General features: G+C 59.0%; 7 protein-coding genes across 7 annotated transcripts; 3 read left to right on the forward strand and 4 right to left on the reverse strand.

The window, feature by feature from the left end:
• Positions 1 to 315: 315 nt before the first annotated feature.
• On the forward strand, positions 316 to 1,805 carry PHYSODRAFT_472247 (hypothetical protein; the record flags this gene model as incomplete). The annotated part of the gene is made up of 3 exons (XM_009518572.1): positions 316 to 571; positions 688 to 1,391; positions 1,434 to 1,805. The coding sequence occupies 3 exons, from the start codon at positions 316 to 318 to the stop codon at positions 1,803 to 1,805; spliced, it is 1,332 nt and encodes a 443-aa protein (XP_009516867.1).
• Positions 1,806 to 1,960: 155 nt separating this feature from the next.
• PHYSODRAFT_467373 (hypothetical protein) lies at positions 1,961 to 2,450 on the reverse strand (the record flags this gene model as incomplete). Its single annotated transcript, XM_009518573.1, has 2 exons — positions 1,961 to 2,293; positions 2,370 to 2,450. The coding sequence occupies 2 exons, from the start codon at positions 2,448 to 2,450 to the stop codon at positions 1,961 to 1,963; spliced, it is 414 nt and encodes a 137-aa protein (XP_009516868.1).
• A 283-nt stretch (positions 2,451 to 2,733) lies between these two features.
• PHYSODRAFT_474685 (hypothetical protein) lies at positions 2,734 to 4,152 on the reverse strand (the record flags this gene model as incomplete). The annotated part of the gene is made up of 1 exon (XM_009518574.1): positions 2,734 to 4,152. One exon carries the CDS (start codon positions 4,150 to 4,152, stop codon positions 2,734 to 2,736), a length of 1,419 nt encoding a protein of 472 aa, XP_009516869.1.
• Positions 4,153 to 4,953: 801 nt separating this feature from the next.
• On the forward strand, positions 4,954 to 7,689 carry PHYSODRAFT_537824 (membrane alanine aminopeptidase, Zn-binding site; the record flags this gene model as incomplete). The annotated part of the gene is made up of 1 exon (XM_009518575.1): positions 4,954 to 7,689. The coding sequence occupies one exon, from the start codon at positions 4,954 to 4,956 to the stop codon at positions 7,591 to 7,593; it is 2,640 nt and encodes an 879-aa protein (XP_009516870.1). The 3' UTR covers positions 7,594 to 7,689.
• A 37-nt stretch (positions 7,690 to 7,726) lies between these two features.
• PHYSODRAFT_294675 (hypothetical protein) lies at positions 7,727 to 8,330 on the forward strand (the record flags this gene model as incomplete). Its single annotated transcript, XM_009518576.1, has 3 exons — positions 7,727 to 7,802; positions 7,837 to 7,996; positions 8,048 to 8,330. 3 exons carry the CDS (start codon positions 7,727 to 7,729, stop codon positions 8,328 to 8,330), a joined length of 519 nt encoding a protein of 172 aa, XP_009516871.1.
• Positions 8,331 to 8,527: 197 nt separating this feature from the next.
• Positions 8,528 to 8,878, reverse strand: PHYSODRAFT_477057 (hypothetical protein; the record flags this gene model as incomplete). Its single annotated transcript, XM_009518577.1, has 1 exon — positions 8,528 to 8,878. A coding segment is annotated over one exon (351 nt), but the record flags the coding sequence as incomplete, so codon positions are not given.
• Positions 8,879 to 10,606: 1,728 nt separating this feature from the next.
• On the reverse strand, positions 10,607 to 11,461 carry PHYSODRAFT_323102 (hypothetical protein; the record flags this gene model as incomplete). The annotated part of the gene is made up of 1 exon (XM_009518578.1): positions 10,607 to 11,461. The coding sequence occupies one exon, from the start codon at positions 11,459 to 11,461 to the stop codon at positions 10,607 to 10,609; it is 855 nt and encodes a 284-aa protein (XP_009516873.1).
• Between the last annotated feature and the right edge of the window lie 526 nt (positions 11,462 to 11,987).

The raw sequence follows: 11,987 nt of genomic DNA on the forward strand, positions 1-11,987 counted from the left end.
AACTAACAGCAAATACTGAGGAGGACAGCAGCACGGTATGTAGATGATAGGCACACCTCAGCCTAAAAAATGTAGCCACTTTCTAAAACAATCTTCCACCCTTCACCTTTTCACTTTATACCGCTTCATACCCGAAGTTTGTTGAGAATCGGTTTATAGAGGAAATGGGCTTAAACAAATGGACAAGGTGTCCTCTGTGTCCGCATTCCCTTGAACATCCGAATTTTTACGTGGTCAACATCACCGCTTCTTCAATGCGGCGGATCAGTCACCATACTCAGCTCAAGTGAACCAAGACTCAAGTCGCAACGCAACATGAGCACCGCTGCGGCCTTCGGCGACCTGCGCCTGCTGCCCGTGGACTACCACCGCCAGGTGGCGCGCGAGCTGGCCGCCTTCTTCCACTCCTTCTACCGCTTCGGCGCCGCCTCCAGCCGCTTCGACCTGCGCGACGAGGTGTACCTGGACTTCCTGCACAACGTGATCTTCGGCTCGCTCTGCATCGGCGCCGTCGTCTTCCTCGTGCTCTGCGCCATCGTCGTGCGGCGCTGCATCCTGCACATCCGCAGCGGTAAGAGAACTTTAAACATTCACTTAAACTTTCACTTAAACTTGAGCTATAGGATGCAGTCTAGAGCGCAACTTTAAGCTAGTGCTGCTAACCTGGGTATCTATGGTGTGTTGCAGCCTATGTGCGACGTACATCGATGGACTCCACGTCCGTGGAGCTGCTGGCCGTGGGACTGCTGACCTTCCTGGCTATCAGTGCGCTGGGGGGACTGCTGGGAGAGGCCCAGGTGGACTACAGCGCCGGCGTCGTGCTGGACACCATGACCAACACCAGCGACCTGTTCCAAAACGCCCAAGCGCTCACCTCCCAGAGTCTGGAGACGAGCAGCGCCCTGCGCGTCAATGCTGACGACCTCATCACGTCCTTCAACGACAGCGAGCTACCGGCCGACGCCTTTAGGATGTCGGTGGAGGCGCTGCGCCTGGTGCACGCGTCCAAGGAGCTCTGGAACCAGACGGACCTGCTGCTGCCCAAGAACTTTTCGGGGCTCGCCAAGGACTGGGAGTTCAGCTACTTCGTGCTCAAGTCGTCGACCAACGGCGCCATTCTAGCGGTGACGCTGGCCAGCTTCCTGTCCATCGCGTCCGTCGGCTGGGCCATGGTCTCGCCTCTGAGGGTCTCGATCATGGTCATTCTGAGCGTCGTGCCCATTTCGCATACGCTGATCGGCGCGTACCTGTCGTCGACGATCATGACGGCGGACTTCTGTGCCGCCCCGATGAACAACACGCTCAAGCTCGTGGGCTCGACGCCTGTTGTGAACTACTACGTCGAGTGTCCAGCAAACGTGTCGCTGCCCTTTGCTGAGGCGCTGGATAGCGTCCGGCAGAGCGTCCTGGAGGTGACGCTGCTGCAACAGGAGCTGGAGCGCAATGCGTCGCACCAGGGAGACATCGGCCAGCGCATGAAGAAGGAGTTCCTGGACCCCATCGGCAAGCAGCTGGACAGCGAGGACAACCTCCTCAACCAGTTTGCAGCCTCGCAGACCTGCAAGAACGTGTCGAGCGCGTTCGAGTACGCCGCCACCACGTACTGCGAGTACGGCATGCTGGGCTTCTTCTCCATGTGGGTGCACCAGATTTTGTTGTGCCTGATCCTGTTCGTGTGCGTGGTCGTGTCCGTGCTGGTCTACGAGCGCGTCCACATCCGCGAGATCCGTCTGGACGTGCGCTACCAGCTTCTCTCCAGCTACGAAGAGGACGACGTGGAGCACGTTTACTTGTCGTCGGACTAAGCAGGTGAACGGCTGAGGGTCCCCCGTCTGTCTAGTCTGCATCCATTGCATCTGCCTGCTGCATGTAGCAACTGCGTGTACTTCCGTTCATGTGTATTAACCAACAACTTTTCACTCTTTCTTCCAGCGTCTCCCTCCCTCGATTGACGTTGTCTTCAGGGCTGCTGGCTGCTCTTGGCAGGACTGGGCGCCTCAGGGGGCTCGTCCTGCGGCTGAGTGCTGCCTTCGGCGGCCGCGTTGTCGTCCTCGTCCACGTGGCGACGCAGCCACAGGATGTCGCACTTGACCAGCAGCTTCTCGGGGAGCTCGTCTCCGTCGGGCTCGTCGTAGAGCAGTTCCTGCGCCGGCCTGATGACGACGTCTCCGTTGTCCCTGACCTCACGCAGCACGCCCCTCCACTTGGCGCCGTTCATGACGCGGACGGACACTATGAGGCCCACGCACTCGCGCATGAAGAGCTCCGGGTTGAGGATGAAGCCCGCGGGTTTCTGCGTTCAACAGGAGCCGAAAAGTCAATGACAAGCGATGCAAATCAATGCGGAAGAGAAGGACTTCGAGTCGTACGGTGCCTCGCCACGGGCCCATTTCCTTGCGGTCCTTACGAGCCGCGGGGTTTTGCGGTGCAGCAGCAGTGGCGTCACTCATGGCTTCGATCAGCGAGCGGTCAATGTTGCGCAGGACTCGACGGATTCGCGACTGAGATGCAGGCGGTAGCTGGCTAGCACCAATGGGTACATCTGGTTCGACCAATCAAAAGACACCGCCAGTTGGGTCCGTCTCCGGAAGCGGAGACTCTAGCCTACTTGTAGCAGGCAAGTGCAAGTGGCGCCCTCGCCTCAATCATACCCACACTACAATGGTATTGCAATTGTTGCAGCAAAATAATATATACTTGGTTGGCTTGTGCGGGGGGAGCAACACTTGCCACCTACTCTAACCTCTCGACGATGTTCTCGACCGCTTCTGTCACGGACTCGAACACGGCGACGTCGTTGCGCTCCGCCATTTCCCGCAGATACGCTCGGGCTCTTGCTAGGTCTTTGAACTCGCGGCCGGTGATGGCTGCCCCTTCCTCCACCATGCAGCCTTCCTCCACGGGCTCAATCACCAGCAGCAACGCCTGGTGGCTCGAGACCAGCTCGACGGCCTCGGTCATCGCTGCGATGGAGCGCAGGTTGCGCGGGATCACGAACAGGATCAGCTCGGCGATGGCCTTCTGGGTCTCGATCTCCTGGAAGTGCTCGGCCAGCGCCTGGACGTGCTTCTCCGCCGCGGAGGACAAGCCGAACTGCAGGTAGTCGGCGAACGGGACGTACACGGGGATGCCCGCCGTGCGCAGCAACGGGATGGCGACCTTCTGTCTCCACGACGTGGCTGTCAAGTTGCCGCCGAGATACACGGAGCCGCCCGTGTAGTCGCTGAACATCTGACAGCCGAGCTGGTTCACGATGGACTGCGTGGGGGACGAGAGGCCCGGGGAATCGCTGCTCTGTTCGCTGTCGTCCGTGCTCCTGTTGCTGCCGCTGCTGTTTGACTTGAGCAGCCGCGACGAGTGCGAGCGCGACGTCACGCGGTGCGGTCGGTGCTTGACGGACCAGTCGTTGAGCACAATGGACGAGCGCTTCCTGAGCCTCGGCACCTCCGGGCGGGACTTGGGCGCGTTCGTCTGCGTGAGGTACGCGATGCAGCCCTCAATCGCGGCCTTGACGTCCGGGAACAGGCCCACGCCCCTCTTGATGGCCAGGTCGCGCAGACACTGGCGCGCGCCGTTGAGGTCGGCCAGCTCCGTCTTGGACAGCAGCTTGCCGGCCACCTCGGTGCCTTCTTCGATGTCGTCCACCACGAGCATGACCTTGCGGCCGCGGCAAATGTACTCGACGGCCTCGTTGATGCACACGATGGAGCGCGTGAGGCCGTCCACGACCATGAGCACGATCTGCGCCGTCTCCTTGGCCGTGGCCTCGATCTGGATGAGCTCCTCGAACCACTCGTCCACCTGCGGGTTGAAATACCGCACGCGGGCCTCGTCCAGCAGCGGCATGGCCACGTCGTGCCTCCAGGTCGTGGGGTTGCACGAGCCGCCCAGGAACACGGCGATGTCGGCCAGCCGCTCGCCCGTCGAGGGCTCCAGCCCTTCGCTGAAGCTCTGGGTCTTGCGCGTCAGGCGCGCGGTACTGGCGGCCGCTCGACGAGGCGGCGCGCCCTCGCCCGGCACGCCGCAGACTGTGTTGTTCTTGGCTCGCGAGCGCACCAGGTGCGGCGACGTGTACGAGCGGCGCTTGGCGAAGCAGAAGGCGTGCGCGGGGCGCTGCTGCTGCGGCTGCTGCGTCGTCACGGGGGTCGTCATGGAGGGCGAGGAATGGTGGCCGCGGGGAGGGACTAAATTAATTGGCTACCGTTCGGGCAGGTGTGAGAGTGCGCTTGAGCAATGAGCTGGAAGGTGCCCGTCTCGTTTGTCTAAAGTGCAAGTATTCAGCTTGCCACCTGAGTCACTTTTTTCGGAATACAAACACCAAGTGTAAAAGCATAGAATGGGCAACTGTTGAGGATCTATTTTGGAGTTTCAGTTTAGTTTTAGAGCGACCCCCGAAAAGTCGCAGGTATCCTGCGCATAACCGTCAGAAGCTCTACTTTTTTCCCTCTTCACCGTTCGAGTTCGTCTTTGCCGCAGAAGTTGCGGCTCGGCAAGAATGGAGCTCGTGGGTGAAACGATCGATATATACGCTGTCAAGGAGCATCGCGTGCTGTCTCAGGCAGGATGTGGCAGGAGGACCGAAGCAGACTGTCGGGGTTTTGTGGCTGCCGGCCTGATTGCCAGCTTGCCACCTGGAGGATGGCGGACGGCGCCGAAGAACAACTTGCCACCACGCCTACCATCAACCCTGCCTGGCTTGTGCGTGTGAGCTGTGAGCTCCTCCACGATTTTGACATGGCCGGCGCGTGGGAAATTCCACCACCGCCAACGCTGCGATGGCCAAGTGGAAACGCCGGTCGTCGAACACAAAAATCCGGTCCGACCTTCACTAACAAAAAAATAGTCAACACAAATACTAGTATTTGGGTACAGTCGTGTTGTCCACACCATCCTCATCAAATCTTTTCCCTCTTCAACTGCATTCGTTCGCCCCCCCCCCCTCATCTCAGCGCCATGACGAAGCCGTTCGCGCGCCTGCCGACCTGCGTGGCCCCCTCCAAGTACTTCCTGGACTACGCCGTGGACCTGGACCGCTGCCGCTTCGAGGTGCGCGAGCGCGTGCAGCTCGTGGTCCGCGAGACCACCAGCCGCATCACGTGCCACGCGCTGGAGCTGCACGTGTTCGACGCGAGCGTCTCCGTGGCCGGGCGCGCGGCCCCCATCAAGTGCAGCGAGATCCGCTACCTGGCCGAGGACCAGGCGGTCGAGCTGCTGCTGGACGAGCCGCTGGCCGCGGGCGCCGACGCGACGCTCGCGCTCACGGCGCACGGAGAGCTCAACGACAAGCTGCACGGCTTCTACCGCAGCGAGTACGACCACGAGCTGGCGGGCGAGACGCGCCTCATGGCCGTCACGCAGTTCGAGGCCTGCGACGCGCGCCGCGCCTTCGTGTGCTGGGACGAGCCGGCCATCAAGGCCAAGTTCGAGATCTCCATCGCCTGCGACGTGGAGCTCACGGCCATCTCGAACACGCACGTGGTGCAGACGCTCGTGCGCCCGCGCGCCAAGAACGCGCACGTGCGCGCGCTGTCCCGCCCCAAGGCGGCCACGCTGGAGAAGCTCTGGCGGTTCGCCGAGACCCCCATCATGTCCACGTACCTCGTGGGCATGATCGTAAGCGAGTTCGACTCGGTCTCGACCATCACGAAGGAGGGGGTGCTGGTGTCCGTGTACACGCCCGTGGGGCGCAGTGAGCGCGGCAAGTTCGCGCTCGAAGTGGGTGCCAAGGCGCTGTCGTTCTATACCGAGAGGTTCGGCATTCCGTACCCGCTCAAGAAGATGGACATGCTGGCCATTCCTGACTTTGCCGCCGGTGCCATGGAGAACTGGGGGGTTGTGACGTACCGCGAGACGAGGCTGTTGATCGACGAGCAGCTGAGCAGCTTCGGGCAGAAGATGGCCACGGCGCGCACCGTGTGCCACGAGATCGCCCATCAGTGGTTCGGCAACCTGGTGACCATGGAGTGGTGGACGGGGCTGTGGCTCAACGAGGGCTTCGCGCGCTTCATGGAGTTCGAGGCCGTGCACCACGTCTTCCCCGAGTGGAACGTGTGGGAGGTCTTTGTCCAGGACATTACCATGAGTGTGGCCATGGGCAAGGACTGCATGCTCACGTCCCATCCAATTGAAGTGAAGGTGAACCACCCCGACGAGGTGGACCAGATCTTCGACGTGATCTCGTACGCTAAGGGTGCCAGTGTCATCCGCATGTTGTCCGAGTACCTTGGCCGGGATGTGTTTTATCGCGGCATTCACGAGTATTTGGTCAAGTTCAGCTACCGCAACGCACGGACGCAAGATCTGTGGGAGGCGCTGGAGCAAGCTTCCGGCCAGCACATTACATCGCTGGCGAGTGGATGGACCAGTCAGACCGGGTACCCGATGGTAACGTTGTCGGACGATGGCAGCCTCACGCAGGAGCGCTTCCTGGCGGATCAAACGCTAAAGGCGGCTGCTTCGGAGAGTGTTTCATGGGATGTCCCCATTACCTTCATCGCGTCCGATAAGCCCAAGGAGATCCAGCGTGTGGGCATTTGGGAGCGCAACTCGACCTCGGATGCACTAGCGGCCAAGCTTCGTGCACCATCGAGCGGATGGATCAAGCTCAACGCTGGCCAAGCCGGGTTCTTCCTCGTGAAGTACTCTCCTGACGGATGGAAGCGTCTGCAGCAGCCTGTGCGTGAGAAGACGCTGGGGGCAGTGGACCGCATGAGCCTCTTGAACAGCATCTTCTCGTTTGCTCGCAGCGGTGAGCTGCCGGTGTCTAGCGCTCTGGACTTTAGTTTCGCGTACGCGGAGGAACCGGAGCACTTGTGCTGGAAGGAAATTTCGTCCAACCTGCGCTTCTACAGCACGCTCTACAGCGCCGACGCGTTCTACCCGAAGCTGCAGGCCTACATCCGTCAGTTGTTCTCGAAGATCATGCAGCGTTTGACGTGGCAGGCTGCGGAGGGCGAGAGCTCGACCGTGGCTCCGTTCCGTCGCGACGTAATCAGCATGCTTGCTTTGGGCGACGACCCCGAAGTGATCGCCGAGTCCCAGCGTCTGTTCCAGGCGTACTTCGAAGACAGCTCGGCGCTGTCGGCGGACCTGCGCGGCGTGGTCTTCAACGCACAAGCTCGTCGCGGCGATGCCTCGCACCTGAGGCTTCTGCGGGAGAGGTACGAGTCCAGCAATTTCATCGAGGAGAAGCTGGACTGCCTCACGGCTCTCGGCCTGTTCAAGTCTCTGGAGCTTAAGCGCGAGGTGATCACGTGGGGCCTCAAGACCGTGCGCTCGCAGGACATCCAATACGTCTTTAGCAGCGTGGCAGCGGATGCGCCTGGCGCCGAGTTCGCGTGGAAGTACGTGCAAGAGCACTGGGCGGAGCTGAACGAGCAGTACCGTCCGCTGATCGTTGGGCGCATTGTCATGTCGGTGGCGTCGCGCTTCCAGAGCGACGCTCATGCGCAAGAGGTGGAGACGTTCCTGGAGACGCGCAAGCACTCGTCGTACACGCGGCTGCTGGACGCGGCGCTGGAGCGGATTCGTGTCAAGAGCGCCTGCTACCAGCGCAGCCGAGATGACCTGGCCAAGTGGCTCGAGTCGATTTAAAGAGGAACGTGACCTACGCAGGTAATACGCCGATATCCGACATGTATTAAAGTGCGCGCGGCTAACACTTCCAATGCATGTAGCGGCTTTTAAATGAATGTTAACGGTGGCATCGCCGTCATGTCATAACAGAATGGTCGTCTCGTTCAGGACTCGCAAGCTGGATTTTCCGCGCATCAGCAGCATGGCCGAAGACAGGATGTGCGAAGGTGACGATTTTAGGCGATCGCTGCATGAAGGCAGCATCGCCGCAGTTAAGTCTTCCTTCACGCGATCCCGTCCTCATCGATCGATGGGATGCATGCAGAGCCATTTGCAAATCGAATCGAGTCTACGATACACATGTGACCCGAGATCCCGTTGCGTTCTTGGGATTGGAACCTGCCTATCCTGCTCTATCGTTGTGAGCCACACTTCGTAGCCTTTCTCTGGAGGGCATTTCATCCATTTCCAGACCGAACCTCCAGCTCCCAACCAACGCCATGCGTTGGACTTTCGTCGTAGTGGCGGCTGTAGCCACCCTTTTGGCAGGGAGAGATGCCGCCTCAGCCGCAGCGGTGGACCCCAAACTCTCGACTGTGAACACCGCCAACGCCCCTGACGTGGCTCGCGAGCTCAACCTCGACCTAGACAATAAGTTGGAGGTCGTCTCAACCTGGCTGTCTTGCTGCGCGCAGCTCGGAGTTTGTGCCGCCGTGTTCACGCTGGCCGCGAAACTTACATACTCCAAGAAGTAAGAAAGAAATAACTTTGAGGTACTTCAAGTTTTTAGTGCAAGAAAGTATTTCGCAAATAGTTCTTGTTTGAAAACCTGATACTCTTTGCCGTCGTCAATCACCATGCTTCTCCTATATGATGGTGATGAGGTTTATTGGACAACTGGGTAACTTCCGAGTCTACTGCCGTGGTTTTACCCTTGGCCGATTCTCACTACTTACGTCTTCGTTTGCTGTTCTTCGGGGTCTACCAGCAGAACCTGCGCGTCTCCCCTTCTATTAGACCATTCCACGAGGCCTTCTTGCAGAAGCTGCGGCATTCTGGGGAATGCCAAGTTGAGGTACTCTGGTGTTGATTCCAGCGTCTGCCCAGACTCCACCGCCGCAGTTGCCAGACTACACGAACCCTGGTTTGCCGCTTTGGAGGTTTGCATCCATGACCCAACTCGGACCTTGTCAGCCATGTGTCTGCATTTCAGAAACCAACCCCATAGCCGAGCAGCCTGGGGAGGAGTACGAGTATTCAGCGTCCTTATCACGAGATCATTATCTCCGGCAACGTGAATTCCTTTGACTCCTAGTCTGTCAGCTGGACAGAGGAGATGAAAAAGTACACGAAACTCGCTAGGTTGAATGTACACTTTGGGGAAGGGAAGGCTAGACTGCTGTGCGGGTCGGCACAAAGTATTCCACCGCCGCCTCCAATTCTGGGAGAACCTCTAGCGCACCCATGGACGAATCCCAGGACCGGGGGCCGCCTCACCAGCGTTGATGTTGGCAGCTGGAGCGCATTCTTCAGTAGCTCTCCATGGATGAATTTTGTGACTTGCCACTGTGCATACGTTTCCCGTGTCAAAGGCGCGTCCATAGTAACTTGCGTATAGCTACGTCGCAGTATTGCTTTTAGCTGAGAGAGAAGGAGGTGCTCGTGGTTGTCTCTGAGTACAAGACAGTTCTCGGAACCGCCAGATAAAGCTGATTACACTGGCAACACCTGCTCTCCAATACGAATTCGCGACTTCAAAAGAGAAGCTAGTCGCGTCTCGGTCAAATCGATGTTTAGCACATCTTTCGACGTGGGCTCTAATTCGTTCCGGCGGCAACCTGAGTTTCAGGAAAAAAATCTCAGTTTCCGTTCCAAATTCACGTCCTCCATGTGCAGACCTCCAGCCTTCAAGAAAACTACCCCAGGCCAGCTTCGCGACTGGGCACGACCAGAAAATGTGGCTGGGTGTATTTGCTAACCCTGTGCAGATTTCGTGGGGGCAGGCCATAGAATCAGAAGCCTTATTCCACCCTCCACAGCGGTGGAGTTTTAATCTATGCAGGACCTGCTGCTCATACGTGGTTGTTCCGATAATGTGACGAATTTGATCCCACGTCGTGTTGTTTAACGCAGTTCCAATGACCGCATCTTCTGCAACCAGCTTTTCTTGGGCCCGCGTCAGGGCTAGCCTCCCTTGCTCTGCTCGTGTGGCTGCTATCTTCTTCTTGTATTGTTTGGTTGTTTGTCTCCATCTCCGTTTTCCTGTCCAAGTTGGCAACATCCTCGTGATCCACTTATGAGGAGTACAAATTGTGCGGTGAGGCTGGCTGCCGATGGCCTTGGCAATCGCGCCTTCTAAACAGTGCTGCCCAATCGGGATGGGGTTTGTATCACTGCGCGGAACGAGTGCAGTTCCCGGCTTGTGCGTGAGCACAAACTTCCAGCACCCTTTTGCATCATGTTTGACGTGCATGCCTTGAGACGGGGTTGGCGCTCGAAGCAATCCTGGGAATGCCGAGAGTAGCGACAACGCTAGCTCGCGAAACTGCGTCGCTTGCCTGGATGCCATTGGGTATTGAAACTTGGCTGAGCGCCATTCCACTACTCCAGGTTTGATCCATCTGGGTGTAGCTATTGTCGCGAGTCGCCCTGGAAGGGACGGCTGCCGCTGCGAGAACGAAGTAGGACGGTACGGACAGGAAAGGAACGGTATGAAATAAAACAGAGTCAAATGCAAAGATTCAACTTGTTGTTTCCACGGCAAATTCACGACTGACCAACCTACCCGGCACGGAGCACTGCGCCCCGCGCTCTCCCTTGCTTCTCTTCAACTTGAGCGTCGACACACCGCCGCTCCCGAACCCATGGTCACCTCCTTTCACCCCTCCGCCCTTGGCTCACGTCAAGGCTCACGCCCCGAGCCACGCAGCGCTCGTGACCTCCACCCTGTCCCCTCACGTCACCGCCTACTCGCGGAACACGCCACTGCTTCCATCACGACTCTTCGTCCCCGCAACTGGCCCGCCGCCAGCTAATCCTTGCTAAAGTCCGATGACTGCTCAGTCAGCTCATCCTCGAACAGCTGATCCTCAAGTAGTAGTCTACGCGCTGATTGACAGGCTGCCGGAGGACGGCCGCGACCGTACCCGAGACGGTGACCACCGTTCCCACTCGGGACATCCTCCCCGACTGAGACTCGACGTCCTCGTCGAGCGTCCTCTTCCTCCTTGTCCGCCTTCATCTTCGCGCGCAGGGCACGCTGCTCCGCCCTCAGCCCACTCAGAGTACGCACAGGCTTCGGTTTCCCGACGCACCCGTCCGAACGCCAAAAGGCTTCACTCAGACGCTCGGCTTGCTGCAATTCTTCGATGTCGCGGAGCCGGTCGGCGTAGCTCTCCTCCGCCATCTTCGCAGGCGAACGCACTCCCGACGCCGCCTCGTAGCACTTCAGCAAGTGGCTGGCGACCCCAGTCGTTGCCACCACGCAGCTCCACTGCATCACGACTGCATCAGGGCTCAACCCACCGTCGGCTGTCAGCCCACCGTCCGCCAATATGTAGTTCAGAGTCAGGAGTAGCACGCCCACACCCACCGCTCCTTGGCACGCTTTCTCGACCAAGTCATACACGTAGATGACAGTGTAGAATACGGCGTACGTTGCTAGCGTTAGGAACGCCCACAGTACCCGGCCTACGCAGCAGGCACGATCGACCGAGCGCCGACACTCGGCCCTCGATCCGCGCCAGTATTTCACGGTAGACTCGCCACCCAGCTCGAGTACGTCGGGCAGGAACACACACCACAGTGCGTGGTAAGCATCCAGCCACTTGTACAGTAGCCGGCCTAAGCCATCCTTGTGTTCGCCTCGGGGCTCGAGCACCACCATGGGCGTGGCCCAGATTGCCTCAAACCCCTTCCACCGACGCTCCGCGGGCGGTCTGCCTCGTACGGACGGACCGTTCACGAAGCGACGGTACCGTCTTACGCATACCTTCAACAGAGTCAGCCACTTGAATGCAAAGCCGAACACGGCCCCGATCAATCGCCCTGCAATGCTCCGCAAGGGCCTCGTGATCACGCCGCCACAGCACCAATCAACACCAGCAATACGGCCGGCCAGTGGTTGCGCAGCACCCACCACACAATCTTCCAGACGAACAGGGAGTGCCACAGGCACTACACGACAACATCCGTCACGGTTTCCATGTCCGTCAAGGAGACGAAAGCGAAATGCCCTCGCCTCGGTTCGCTCCTCACGGTTGTCCACAGCACTCCATGTTCACAACCATCCTCGTAAGTGTCCAACCGTAACGGGTAACCCACCGTCGCAAGTCTCGTCAATCAATTTAGTCAATCACTCGACCGTCTCACGTCAACCGTGCCTCCCCCATTTCCAGGAAGGGAAACCCGCA

The sequence above is a fragment of the Phytophthora sojae genome (genome assembly GCF_000149755.1).
Source record: "Phytophthora sojae unplaced genomic scaffold PHYSOscaffold_1, whole genome shotgun sequence".
Classification (NCBI taxonomy): domain Eukaryota; phylum Oomycota; class Peronosporomycetes; order Peronosporales; family Peronosporaceae; genus Phytophthora; species Phytophthora sojae.